The sequence below is a fragment of the Corvus cornix genome, chromosome 21, assembly GCF_000738735.6.
Source record: "Corvus cornix cornix isolate S_Up_H32 chromosome 21, ASM73873v5, whole genome shotgun sequence".
NCBI classification, from domain to species: domain Eukaryota; kingdom Metazoa; phylum Chordata; class Aves; order Passeriformes; family Corvidae; genus Corvus; species Corvus cornix.
Window position 1 is genome coordinate 4,608,871 of NC_046350.1, and position 13,656 is coordinate 4,622,526.

Here is a 13,656-nt window from a genome sequence, read left to right on the forward strand (position 1 = left end):
CTCAACTGATCAGTGCCCTGAGTCCCCGAACTCTCAAAGTTTCTTTTAGAGCCTGCAGATGAGAACAGATTGAGAGGGGAGTCTTGAAGGAAAAACCTGCCTTGGAATGGGGCTCCAAACCTCCAGCCAAGAGCTCTTCTCCAGTAAGGCAGCACTGGCTTGAAAGAAAAATATTGTTATCAAACACAGAGCTGGAAGAACATTGAGTTTCAGTCACGGAACAGCTTTAAGTGCCTCTGCCTCTCCCAGAGCCAGCAGGACTCAGCAGTGCTCGAGGGAGATTTTAATTTATGCTCTGCACACCCACCTCTCCTCCTGCCAGAGCATCCCGGTCCCTCGGGGCAGTTCAATGTCCCCCAGTCCTGACCCAGGGCAGGGCTTTGTCCTGCACCTTGGACAGGCTCCGAGCCCAGCTCTGGGCAGGTGAAGAGACTTGCCCGAGGTCGCTGTGGAATCTGGCAGATCGGGAACCTGAAACCCTCCAAGCACCCACTCACTGCCTCATTTTTGCGAAGGGGAGCACGGGAGCATGAGCTTTGAAGCAGAGACTGGGGACTCACACAAGCACAGCCTGAGGGGACCAACAATTTCCTTCATAACGTAAAGAAAGTTAAAGTTTATGTAAAATCCATCTCAGCACAGCCCCTTGCAAAGCGAGTGCACAGAGCTTTAGTAAAACGCGTTTTTAGCACCTGTTTCTGAAAACTTCTCCATGCAGCTACTAAAGGTTAGCACAGCCAAGAAAACCCTTTTCCATGAGTCACTGAACGATTCTGAATGGGAAGAGACCACGCTGCACACGATCTCTTTTATCTTGTGCTGCCTGAATGGGAGTCTTGGGCTGCAGAGATGATCCACGACCTCTGCGACATTTTAGGATCCTGCTCCCCTGTCAGGTTATCCCTGGATGGATCAGCAGTGAGAGCAGGGTTTCTTGGAAAGCACTTTGCTTTCTCTCCCCTCATGCTGAGCATGCACTGTGCCCATCCACACCGAAATTCAGCACACCCAACCCCACCAAACCCCTGGCTGCAGAGCGCTCTCAAAATGATTCAAGTTTAAGCCAAATATTTGCTGAGAAACCAGCTCAGCAGTAAGGCCAAGACAAACCTCAGTTTTTAGGGCAATGAGAGTCAGATGAGGAGAGCTCCTCTGCTGAGGCACTCAGGACTCCCAGATGCAGCTGGTGGAGCTAAAGGAGCCTCAGGATCTCCTTGCTGTGCCCACCAGCAATGCCCCTGATAAAGTCCCTGCACCTCTGGAGCCAGCAGGGCACAGAACCCTCAGCTGGAAATACTCCCCACACTTTACCAGGCAGCTGCTGCTGCAGCTCCAGAGTTCTGCTGAGTTTTAGAGGTTCTGGAGTGCAGATATTTGGTTTGGACTCCAGGCAGGATCTGTCATCCTGACTATATTTGGACAGCAGAAACATTCCTGGCGTTGGTTTGTGTCTCTGAGCAGTGGAACACATGACACTGAGGGAATCCATACGGTGTAATGGGGAAAGGGGAGCGAGGCAGGGCACGGAACTGACTCTGCTTTGTCCTCCCTGCGAGCAGCAGGACCTGGATTCTCCATTGTAGGGAGCTGGGATTTTCCAAGCCAACATCCAGGGATGCACATCCCGAGCTCTGGGAAGCAGGAGGCTCCGAACAGCTGTCGGGAGGGAAGGAATGTTGCATAAAACCCACAATGGGCAACGAGGGGCCGTGGAGAACATGAAGCACGGGCTCGTTTGCACAACACGATGCACTCCCCTTGTTCAATCACCTCAGCCTGGCTTTGCTCTTTTCACTCATTTGCTGAAATGTTTGGTTTAAAGCAGGGCTGTGCATTAACACACAACACATGGCTCCCTTCCCCAGGGCAGCCTTTAGCTCAAAATTAAGTATTTTTTCACCTCTATGGATTATTCTTAGCATTTCTCTCCTTTCCTTTGTTCAGCCTCCATGAAATGTTATTTTCAGCACTATTTCCAGTATCTCCACTCCATTTCTCAGGACACTGGCACTGCTTCATCCCAGTCCCCAAAACAACACAAAACCAATCTATGACAACAAATATTACAACAAAACCTGTGCTAAGAGATGCATCAAGAGAACAACCACCAGTCTGACTGTCCCAAAGGAACCTCACCTCTCAGGAAACCTCTTTATTTATTCAGGGCTAAGAGCCTGCTATTCATCACTGGAACAAAACACTCCCATCAGCTTCCCCTGCTGGGATTTGGGAAATCTGCACGGAGGTGGGGAAAGGAGAAGAACTCAATATCTGATGGCTCAAGGCACCAGGAGCAAGATTTTCATCTGCAGGGCACTGCTCCAAAGCCAGGCCACAGGGAATGTGATTTACCACAGAGCAGCTCCTCGGTGGCCCATGTGAAAGGAATCAGGAAACCCTCACAGCCCTTCCTTTAAAAAGCACTTACAGATTTAGCCCTTCAGCTCCCAACTTGGGGGGAAAAGAAAACAAAACCAACAACCCAACATTCTTGCGTGGTTCCTGTGGGAATGGCACTGAAAATTTGTGCTTTTTCTGTGGGTTGTAGGCTAAAAAAAGGGTTTTGTGTGCTCTAACAGGGAGCAATGCTCCCCAGGGAGGGGGAGAACAGGAATGTTTGGGGCCTGAAGAGAATTCTCCCACTTTCTGTCCTGCAGCCCCTCGTGATCAGCATCTGCTGATGTTCCTAGAAAAATCCATGCTCTGATGAATAACAAATGAGCTGAAAACAGCTCCAGCTGGCAAGGAAAATGGAATATTTTGCTTAACTGTCAGTTTGAGCTGCTGCTCACAGAAGGGCCTGCACTGGCCTGACCTCGCATTACACGGAGCCCTGACCCCAGGCAGGAGCTCAGCACTGCAGTCCTGGCCACGCAGGGAGCAGAACTTCAGGGATAAAATCAGGGAGAAAGGTTTCTCAAACCACAGATAACAAAGTGAATCCACACTGAACTAAGAACTGCTTCCCTGGGTGGGGATATTTTTGTCGCTGGTGGGATGTATTAATAAGCTGTTATTAATATTATTAATCCATTTGGGGGTGGACCAATGCTCCTGGAATCCTGGGAGCAGCACTGATTAATGGGAACATAAAGGAGAGATGGGTTCTTTACCTGACTCTGCCTTTTAACTATTTCCCTTCTCTCTACTCCCTCAGTGCCTGTAAAACACAGAATTTTGGCCACACTTCCAAACAAAAGATTTAGAAAATTCTTGTGCCAAGTATGAGTATGAGCTGACCTGTTAAAATTGAAGTTTTACACCAGAAAAACTTGGGAATACTGAAGGCCCAGAGACACATCCAGGAGATGGCAGAAGCTCCAGGAACTCCTTTGCAGAGGACCCATCCAAGCCTCCTTTTTGGGAGACCAGCTGGTCACAAACATCAAGCAGAAAGCTGCTCATTACCCACACTAATTAACCAATGATGGTATTTGCCTTTAAAGGAGCATTTCCCACTGCTCTGGCATCTCCTTCCCTCCCTGCAGCAGCAGGAACAACTTCCCTGTTCCTATAACCAGCAAGAAATCGAAAACCCAGCAAGAAATCGAAAACCCAGCAAGAAATCCAATAGGAAATGGGCAGAAAATGATAAAAAGATCTTCCCCCACCTCTCCTGTCTCACGAGCTCTCAGCAGATTTGACACAGGTTTATCAAGGAAGATAAACCAGAACTTCCCTCTCCCTTCCAAAGCCTGAGCTGAGCCCAGTGTGGGGGGCAAAGTTTGCCAAAAACATTCTTGGCACAAAGGGGCACCTGCTGCCTTCTGCCACCTCTTGAGTTGAAAACAGATAAAACATAAAATTGAGGGGAGCTCTTCCCTCCCTTCAAAATCTGTTTTCATTAGCCAGGAAAGGAAAAAAAAAATCACTTTTAAACAACTTCAATTTCCTGCAACAGCTGCACAGCTTGGAAGTCAAAGGCTGCACTCTTCCTACAATTTTTTTTTCCTTTAGGGAAAAGAATCACTTGGAAGCCTCTCTTCATTTAGCACCCAAAGAAACCATCTTAAAAAAATTAAGCAGATGCTCCATGTTGTTTTTCCTGAATAAAAGGACACCTTTGGAATGAGAGATGAGAATTGCACAACAGATACTGAACATTTTGCCACCTCTGTCCACTCTCCCCTGGTGCCAGCACAAATACAACACACATGGTGAAATATCCTTCAGCATTTTGGATTTATGGGGAGGCTTGTGAATTAATTATTCTTTAAAAAAAGCTTAGCATGGGGCTGGGGTAATAAATAGTGTGCAAAATGATTCCCTTGTACCAGCAAGTGGTGGATAAAAGCAGCTCTTACAGGATGAAGTTGGCTCAGATTTGTACTTTTTGAGAGCAAGCCTTTGCAGAGCACTTTTGTTTTGCTGCCCCAGCAAAGATTTTGGGGAAATTTCTGACTTATTCCAAAGGGATTCCCATCAGCATGAACTTCTGGGAAAGAATGAGAACCTGCACCTCTGGTTTTTACACCAAAGTTGATTCTGAAATTCAGCTTTATGTTATTTGGGTGTTAAGTACGACCCAAGCAAATAATTTAGAGGTTAAATCTGATCCATTTTCACAGATTTAAAAAAAAAAACACCTATTGAAACTGTAACAAGCTCAAGTGAATATTTTGGTAAGTATTATCTCTAGGAGGAAAGAATTGGTGAAATAACTTTCTCAATACACCACAGGGTTGTAAGTAATAAATATTCCCATAACCACCACACATTCCACACAGTTCAACATATCTTGAAAAGATTTGCCACCTCTTTGCTAACGAACAAAGGGAGCAGAGGAACACAGGAATCAGGGTTTTTTTTGTTTTGTTTGTTTAAATATTGCTTTCAATACGTAACAAACAGGAGGTTTGGGCATCATTGTGTCACCAGAGATACCCCCCACACAAAGAGCCACACTTCCACCAAAATTTACTTTACAGGATGACTCAGTGGATAATAATTCTTCACTCAGTTGGAAAACAGTACAGCTGAATTCAGAGTGCAGCTACTGTTTGTACATTCATTTTTAATGCTCAGGAAAATATATACTTTTATTTTATTAAGTTTTGCTGCAAAACAAAGAAACAAAAATGAAATCCCTTTTTTTCCCCCCCTCCCCCCATATCTTAATTATTACTATTTATTTTCTTTACACTTTGATTGGAGTATTTAACACCTGCCTTTGGCATTATGGATAGAAAGCTCAGGAGTCTCTGAACACACGGTTGTGCCAAAAAAAGAAAAAATAAAATAAAATATGGAAGAAGAAGAGGAAGAGTGTCACTTAGAGGTCAGAAATATTTGTTGTAACAGATTTTCTCCAATCAGTGTTCACTACTTTTTCTCTAAGGCACACGCTCTGTCTTTAGGACCTCCTGACATCCAGGTTTGCCTCTCAGTGCTGTTGTTGAGCCCCACGGGTTCAGAGGGGGCTGATTTGGGACATCACCTCCCTGTCCCTGACATCTGGGAGAGCTGATCCCCGGGATCTCCTCAGGAATTGAGTGGGAGCTCCCAACAGTCCTGGAGCTGGATGCCTCTGGAGCATCTCCTGGGGAATCTGTTCAGCTCTGCTCTGGAAGCGTGGCTGGGTCAGTGGTGGTGGTGGATGAGCAGCACAGGTGAGGGGCTGTCCCCTCCCTGGGACACCACGGCAGAGGGGCCTCCTCCTCCTCCTCCTCCTCCTCCTCCTCCCCCCAGCACATCCCTTCTGTGCTTCCCTCTCTTTTTTCCAGGGAGCCAAACCCCTCAGAGCGTGACAGAAGGGAAGCAGAGGAGGACGTGGGGCCGGGGGGAGCGAAGCCTCCTCAGACAAAGATCTGGATCCTCTCCCGGATGGCCTGGCGGCAGATGGGGCACACGGTGAGGGCAGAGCTGCAGTCTGGGCACGAGCCGTGGCCACACTGGAACACCAGCTTGATCTGGTCGTCGATGCAGATGGGGCAGGTGATCCTCTCCTCCATCTGCCGGTAGCGGCTCTGCAGCTCCTCCATCAGCTTCCTCTGCTCCGTGGACTCGGAGCTGGGGCTGCACTCCACCTCTGTGCTGTCTGTGGGCAGAGCACGGGGTCAGAGCAGGGTTAACCACGGGGTTCTGCCCCTCAGCAGCAGCATTTCATTCACACGGCACTCTCTGCACTGAGTCTCATCCAGGGATTAAATAAAAAGCCTTGGGGTGATGCTTTTTACAGACTGTTGCCTTCCTCTGCTGACTTGCTCAGTGGTTTGGGTGTGTTTGGGGTGGTTTGGTGGTTTGTTTTTTTAATCCTGTCTGAGATTCCTGCCTTGGTGCTCTGGAATATGCTGCTCCCTTCAAGTGAAAATATTCAAAGATGGTTGATGTTCTCACACTGTGTTCTCCCACCTCCTGGTCACACTCGGGACTCAAATTTCTGGCTAAGAAATGGCTAAGAAATGTGTGTGTGTCTTTCAGGATGAGAAAAAGATTCAGAACAAACCATCTGAATGACTTGTGTTGATTTTTATGCACATGAAGCTACGCAAGTAAGAGTCATTTGGTCAGCTCTGTGAAATGAAAGAATCCCAAATCCTGCCTAACTGGAGCTTAGGTAAATATTCTCCTGGTTTCAGCTCTCACTGCTCATCTTCTGCTCCTGAATCACTGATTAGGCAGCTTTACACTTCACTTCAGATGTCCCTTTCCTCAGCATTCTGGAATTGCACATCAGTGGTGCAAGAAGTGATTTCAAATCCTCTCCTCAGGGACAGGGAGTTTGTCAAAGGCAAGCACTGAAGACATCACTGCTGGGGAAATCCTGCTGGTATTTGAGAGATCTTGATGTTCCTCCTCCACTGGAAACTTGCCTGCAAATGTCTTATTTGGAATTCCCATCATTATTTTGCTGCCAGTCTGCAGCAAAGACAAATGCTCCTGTCCACTGTCAGGTCAAAGTGGTATTTTTGGCATTGTGCAGCTCCAAAGAGGAGTTCTGGCTCTGCCAGCTGTGCATGCCCAGTGCCATGGGACTGATTCCTGCTTTTTTCCCAGGCATCAGGTGACAAGGCTTGAGCCTGACTCCAAAAAGGAGCCCACAATGCTCAGTCACATGCAGCAGGACACACAATTAAACCCTCACGTGCCCTGAGAGTGATCTCAGCCCTCACAAGCACTCTGGGAAAGGCTTCAGTGGCAAAAGCAAACCCTGCTGACATCACAACTCATCCTGACACTGGGAAATGTGGGCAGGAGACAAATCTGTTTGAAACTGGGCTAAAGAGCTTTATTGAAACACTGGGACATGCCAGCCCTGCACAGACACTGATTTCAGCCCAGGGACAAGTGAGGCTTGCACAAGATGTAATTTTCCCTCCCTCATAAATTTTCACTGTTAAATCACCCCATGTGAGAACACACTGGGGAACCTGGGGTTTGCTTTCACTACACAAAATAAGCCAGGCCCAGGCAAAGCTCCCTTAAATGTCCTGTCCTGTCTATGCAGTTGAGCTTGGCCTGGGTGACCTGAGAAAATCTACTTTTTTTCTCTCTAAAGGTGGATAATGCACACACACACACACACAAAAAAAGCCAAAAGAAATGAACTCTCTTATTTCACTGAAAATCACTGATGCCCCTCAAACTAACACTGTGCAGGACCCTCCCCACAGCCCTGATCAGCAGCAACAGCCAGAACATACCTTGTTTCAGTTTTTTGGTTATTGTCACTTGACATTTGATGCACTTCTTCATCCTCCTGGAGCATTCTACCACAGGTGACACAAGGAGAGATGACAATTAAGGCCACAACAGACTCAAGAATATCAGATTTGTACAACCTAAGGCCTCCCTGGGTGAACTGAGGATTGTTCCTGCATGGAATGAGGTCACTACCTGCTTCCCGAGCTGTGCCCTATTCCCTTGTTTAATTTTCCCCAGGTCAGCAGCAAACACAACACCTTTAAATCCTCCCTGCTCTGTGCCACTGGAGCTGCTGCACTGATCCCAACAGCTCTGGGGGAAGAGGATTAAGGTCTGGCACAGAGTCCTGACCAAATTCCCTGTGGTCACACTGTGCCGTGTGAGATAAACTTGCTGACAAGTCTGAGCAGGCTGCCCTTAAATCAGCTGAAATGCAAAGAGTTACAAAAGCCAGAGGAGAGGGAAATCCTTCTCAGGAGGTTTCTGAGGGATGAAGCACTGACAGCCAGAACTGAGGCACCTGGCTCTCCCTCTGAATTGCCCAGGCATCTCTGAGCCCAAGCAAAGCTGCCTGGAGTCCCAACCAGCAGGTGGGCAGAACATTCTGTGTTTTTCAGAGATAACTTTGGCTGTCTGAGATGCTGCAATCAAGCTGGGGTTGCTTCAGGACACAAACAGCACAATAGCTCTGTGTCTAAGCAGGGCTGGATTTCTGACAGGGCAGACAGGGAGGCTGGGTGGGGGAACAGGGAGAAAAAAAATTTTAAAAAAGGGGAAAAAATCAGTGTGGACTCACCTTCACACACAATACTGTGCTGGCATGGGAAGAAATGGATGAGCAAGGCCAGCTCTGAGCAGACCAGGCACTCTGTGGGCACTGCCACGCTGGAGACACTGAGGTTGGTCATGGTGTTGGGCGTGGTGTGCACACGGCGAAGGCTGCAGGTGATGGTTGAGCTCTCTGAAGAAACCTGCTGTTCCCTGCAAGCAGGAGCCAGCAGGAAATGTGAGCCACAAGCTCCTGCAGCAGTGGGTAACACTGAACTGATCCCTGGGAAACACTCCTCCAAGAGACAGAGCAGCACATGCTCAGGGAGGATAAACCTGGGAACCTTCCCTGCCCTGCTAGGAACAGCTCAGCTGGGATCCTGACTAGTTCTGTCCAAAAAGAAAGGAAAAGAGCAGGGATCTCGAATATTTACACTAGTTGAAACTGCTCTTTTGGAGGTAACAGTAAGGTAACAGCACAATCATCTGCTGAAACCAGTAATGAGAAGTGCCAGCCTGACAAAAATGACATTTTTTAAGCAAAAAGCTCAATCCAACACATACTGAACTGACAGAATTCCTAGGGAAGATGCTAAAGGGACACATTTCACCTGTAATTTGCAGTGGGCCAGAAGCATGGCCAATGGCAGCACTGCTGGGTGGTTCCTCCTCCAGCAGGAACAGCACTGAGCCTGTGCCCTCAGATCAAACAGAACTCTGCTTTCATGTTTGCAAAGTCAAAATCCAAACAAATGCTTCTCAGAACCCGAGCAAAAGCCAGCTTTGACTTGCTATACTCTCCCTTTGGCATCTTCTCAGCTATTTCTCTTATCAGCTTCAAAACAAGTGTTCATCTAGCCCTGGAATAAATTCCGTGGGTTTCGATGCCCACTCTTTTGTCACACTCTCTTTAAATATCTGTCAATGAAGAATCAAATGAAAGTAAAACAGAACCCAGGATTACTCTGCAAAGTTGCTCTTGGCCTCAGTGGCCAGGCTCCTCTTGGCCTCAGTTTGCATAGAGCCACATTAATCTGCTTTTCCCAACCCTTCCAAACTCAGCACACACCCTCACATAACCCCTCCAGAAACACAGGGCAGTTCCAGAAGAAACAGGAGGTGCTCAGGGTGACATCCAGAGCGTCTCAGAGAGGCTCCATCACTCCTGGAGCAGCTGCAGAGACACCAGAGCTGGGGAAAACTGGTTTGCAAGCGTTTCCTGAGGCTTACCTGAATTTCTGTGAGAAGTCTTTGACAATCTGGATGATCCTTCCATCTGTAATGAGGTCCAAAGGAGACTTTCCCCGATGATTTGCATAATTAATGTCTGCTCCTTCTTGTGCTAAGTAGCAGGCAATGGCAGTCCCAACATTCAGCTCCACATTTCCCAGGAAGCCAGAAGCCTGCAGCTAAAAGAAGTTGAGAAACACACTCTGTCAACAGAAGCAGCTTCTGATCCTCTGCTCTGATTTGTACCAAAATTTAAATAAAGTCTTAAACCTTGTGCTTAAAACTTGCAAGTGCAACTTTTTGAAAACACACAAAGATTCTTTCAGCCTTTATGTAAATAATGGGTTCAAATCTTGCATTTCAGGGCCAGGAGTGCCTCAGACTGATCCTACCTGGTGATAATCCCTACAAATCAGAGAAATGGGCATTCACTTCTCCAGGGAGTGAAAAGGAAGAAGCTGAAGACTCCACAGAACTGGTGAGCAGCTGCTGCACAGGGCCATAAATGACAGCTATTTAAAGAGCCAAATTTTGATGTGCATGATCCCAAACAATTTGAAGTCAAGTCACATATTCCACTGACTTAAAAGACCAGAGCATGTCAGCCAGGGCAAGTAAAATTAGATGTGAAGGAATCTACAGCGTTTAGAGATGATGTTACTGTAAATAATACTGGGAATGACATGCACAGATCCCTCTTTAGGACTTCCTGCAGCCAGAACCTCAGACCTGCACTTGAGCCATCAGCTCCTGGTGGTTTGGTAAGGAGCAGGATGGAAGAGCAATGCACTGTGCTTTTCCAGACAGCTAAAAAGGAGGAATGGGTGGTTTCACTTACTCTGATAATTTCAAATTAAATAATAATAATAATTTAAAATTTTATGCTGGATTTTCCAGTGAATTAAATTATCCCCACACCTTTGGCCTATCCTGCAGTGATTTCTAGATCTTTATGTCCATGGATACAGAGCAGCACAGAGAAATCCAGTTCAGGCTTTGTAACAGCTTCCCCCTTCTCCTTCAGCCTGCTCCATCCCCCCTCTCTCCCTGCTGTACATCTGCAGATAACTGGGGTGTCTGTGGTCAGCTCTCCTCATATTTTCCATGCCATCAGACAGAAATGAATTGCTGTGGTTCTGGGGCATGAATTAAACCCAGGAGTCTCTTGGCTCTGCAGCTGAATTCATGACCTTTCTCATGTCAGGAAAGAAGTGCACAATGCTCATAAAAATATCAGAGACAGCTCTGAATTGCTGTCTGACTATGTCAACTTTCATGCTATAAATTCAGGAGGATCTATTCCTGCTTTCCCACAAGCAAGGTTTGTTTCCATGCTCCCCATCTGTACCGACTTTGGAGTTTCCCTACCTTCCTTCAACCCCTAGACCCCACAACCCGCTGCTGTTGTACCATGGAACATTTCCCTGCCCCTTGGTGCTGGAATTCTGCTCCCAGCTCACCTTGGAAAGGAGGGAGGCCCCCATGTCCCCCTCCCGCTTCTCCATGGCGAGGGCCATGAGCTGCTGGCGCTCCAGGGCGATGTGCATGGCCGTGTCCCCGTCCTCATCCTCAGCATTGACATCGCTGCCCTGGCTCACCAGCAGCTGCACCATCCCCACGTGGCCCTGGATCACAGCCAGGTGCAGCGGGCTCTGGTTCCTGTTGTTCTTCAGGTTGACGTCGCAGCGACCCTGGAAAAGCAGGAATTGCACCAGAGGGAGTTGTGGCTGCTGAGCGTGGCTGGAGAACTGGGAGTGTGATGCCTTTTCCTGGTCTTAAAATCAAGAGTCGTACCTTGGTATTTATTTTACCTTGGTATTTATTTTACCTCGGTATTTATTTTAAGGATCCTTAGGTGCACACATCCAGGTCATGTGCATCGAGATGCACCCTGCCTGAGTATCCCCAAAGATCGGGTATATCATTACAGGTGTTACTAATTAGCACATCTATCAAGGATTCCCCAATGAGAGGCTCAAGTGAGCTCCCCTCCCCAAGGAGCCTTCCCCTGGATGGTTCTATCTTGGTTTACAGAATGTGTTCTGGAGAGGACCTTGGGCTCTGGGGCACACTGATCCCTGGCTATGAAGCTTCTAAAATGTTGAGTCTCTCAGCTTGACAAACAAGTCCAGGAATGGAGGCAAAAAGCACTGAGAATACAGAAGTTGTAAAAAGGTGTAACAGGGGTATAAAAGAAAAGGCAAAAAATCTTCATGGCATCAAGTGTGGGGCCTGGGAGGGCCCAAATTCCACTTTATCTTCACTGAACATTCCAGTTCCAACCTGCTTTGTTCTGAGCCAAGACACTTTTCTCCTCCCTGCCAGTGCCAAAGGAGAATCCCCCCCAGGAATGCCAAGCCCTGCTCTTCAGCCTGGCAAACAGTGCCAGCTCTTCAAAGGGACAGGGACATCCCTGTGGGTCTCAGTGTTAACTCAGGAGTGGTTGGGAAATGTGGGGCTTGGGAGTGAGACAAATGGGAGTGGGACAGGTTTTCTTGATGGTGGGTTTGGGTCATTTCTTACCTCTTTGATGAGAATTTCAGCCACTTCCATGTGGTTATTGAGAGCAGCGAGGTGCAGGGCAGTGAATCCATCTTCCTTTTTGGAGTCCACCAGCTGCCGAGCCCTGGCCAGAATCTTCTTTATGGCCCTGCAGAGTTGGAGAGGTTAACAGAGATGGAAGAATTAATTTGTGCCTCTCCTGCCCAGGAGTTATCAATGTCCATGTTTTACCAGGCAGCACCACGAGCTGACAGCAGCAATGAAGAGCAGTCCCTCAAACTCACAAATGGAATTACAAGAATACAACAAAAGCCCTCAGTTATCACTTCATAAAGTAGGGTAAAGCCACACTGCTTTGAAAATAATGAGCAGATTTATCCTTGGAAGAGTTCCAGAGGCTCTCAGTCTTTACTAAGACCTTCTCCTGTCCTTCCAAGTGTGAACTCAAACACCTGAGACTGTCCAGAAACAGAGAGATTTCCTAGCCTAGGGAAGCATGAGAAAGATGGGACGGGGAAAGCAGGCAGAAGTTTCCTGTGAAGGCCTGAAGGAGGCCAACAGCCCTACCCAGCCATATCCAAACGCAAGAAATGTGTAACCAACTACCCAGAACCACACCTGCCACCTTCTTAGACAGCCAGCACAAATTAACATCTGCAAAAGGCATAAAAATTGGAGAAAAAAAAGGTCACTTACAGCTTGTTGCCTTTCAGAGCAGAATAGTGGAGCAGGTTGAAGCCTTGACAGTTCTGGACAGTGAAATCTATGTTGGGAACTTCAGTGAGAATCTCAATCACGACTTTGTAGTCCAAAGTGATAGCATAATGCAGGGGGGTGTCTCCCTGGGAATCCTACACATGGAGACCCAAGCAAACACAGGTTACCAACCTCAGAAACTCCAAGGAAACCCCCCGTGAGCTGCTGAAAGTCCTGACCAGCTTTGAGGGACTGACCCAGCACAGAACAGCCCCACCACCACACAAACACACCCTAAAAATGGGCTGGGCCCAAGTCACCATCACTGCCATCCTTAAAAATCTTATTGCTGGGAACAACAACACAGGAACAGCAGGTCAGCTTTCCCTGGAAGCCTGAATCCAGCGGAAAATGCTGATGTGATGAAGAAGGGGCAGACCCAAACCTGGAATTTCAGGGTACTGAAATCCAGGAATATTTCCCATGCATTTTAAAGCACGACTTTCCAATTCTACAAAGCCACAAATGGTGTGAGACATAAAGCAGCACCTCCCCACCTCAAAAAAAACCCCAAACACCTCCCTACCCTAAATCCCTGAAATCCCAAACTTACTGGGAGGTTGACATCACAGTTGAGCTCACAGAGGGCCCTCACCACCTCAGTGAATCCCTGGCTGACAGCGACGTACAGGGCTGTGCACTTGGCATGGTTCAGCAGGTCTGCACTGGCTCCTTTAGCCAGGAGCACACGGGCAACCTCAGCTTGGTTTCTGGTTTACAAGCAAGGACAAAACCAGATTTAGAGTCAATCCTGTG

The 13,656-nt window shown here is 47.6% G+C and overlaps 1 protein-coding gene across 1 annotated transcript in view; it reads right to left on the reverse strand.

The window, feature by feature from the left end:
* Nucleotides 1–4,682: 4,682 nt before the first annotated feature.
* MIB2 (MIB E3 ubiquitin protein ligase 2) overlaps nt 4,683–13,656 on the reverse strand; it is a 35,645-nt gene continuing 26,671 nt past the window's right edge. The window contains exons 11-18 of the mRNA XM_039564140.1: nt 13,454–13,610; nt 12,841–12,995; nt 12,166–12,292; nt 11,103–11,333; nt 9,643–9,821; nt 8,441–8,625; nt 7,644–7,709; nt 4,683–6,037 (exon numbers count right to left, since the gene is read on the reverse strand). Coding sequence (XP_039420074.1) covers nt 5,796–6,037; nt 7,644–7,709; nt 8,441–8,625; nt 9,643–9,821; nt 11,103–11,333; nt 12,166–12,292; nt 12,841–12,995; nt 13,454–13,610 — 1,342 coding nt within the window. The 3' untranslated portion in view covers nt 4,683–5,795. The remainder of the gene's footprint in view (nt 6,038–7,643; nt 7,710–8,440; nt 8,626–9,642; nt 9,822–11,102; nt 11,334–12,165; nt 12,293–12,840; nt 12,996–13,453; nt 13,611–13,656) is intronic.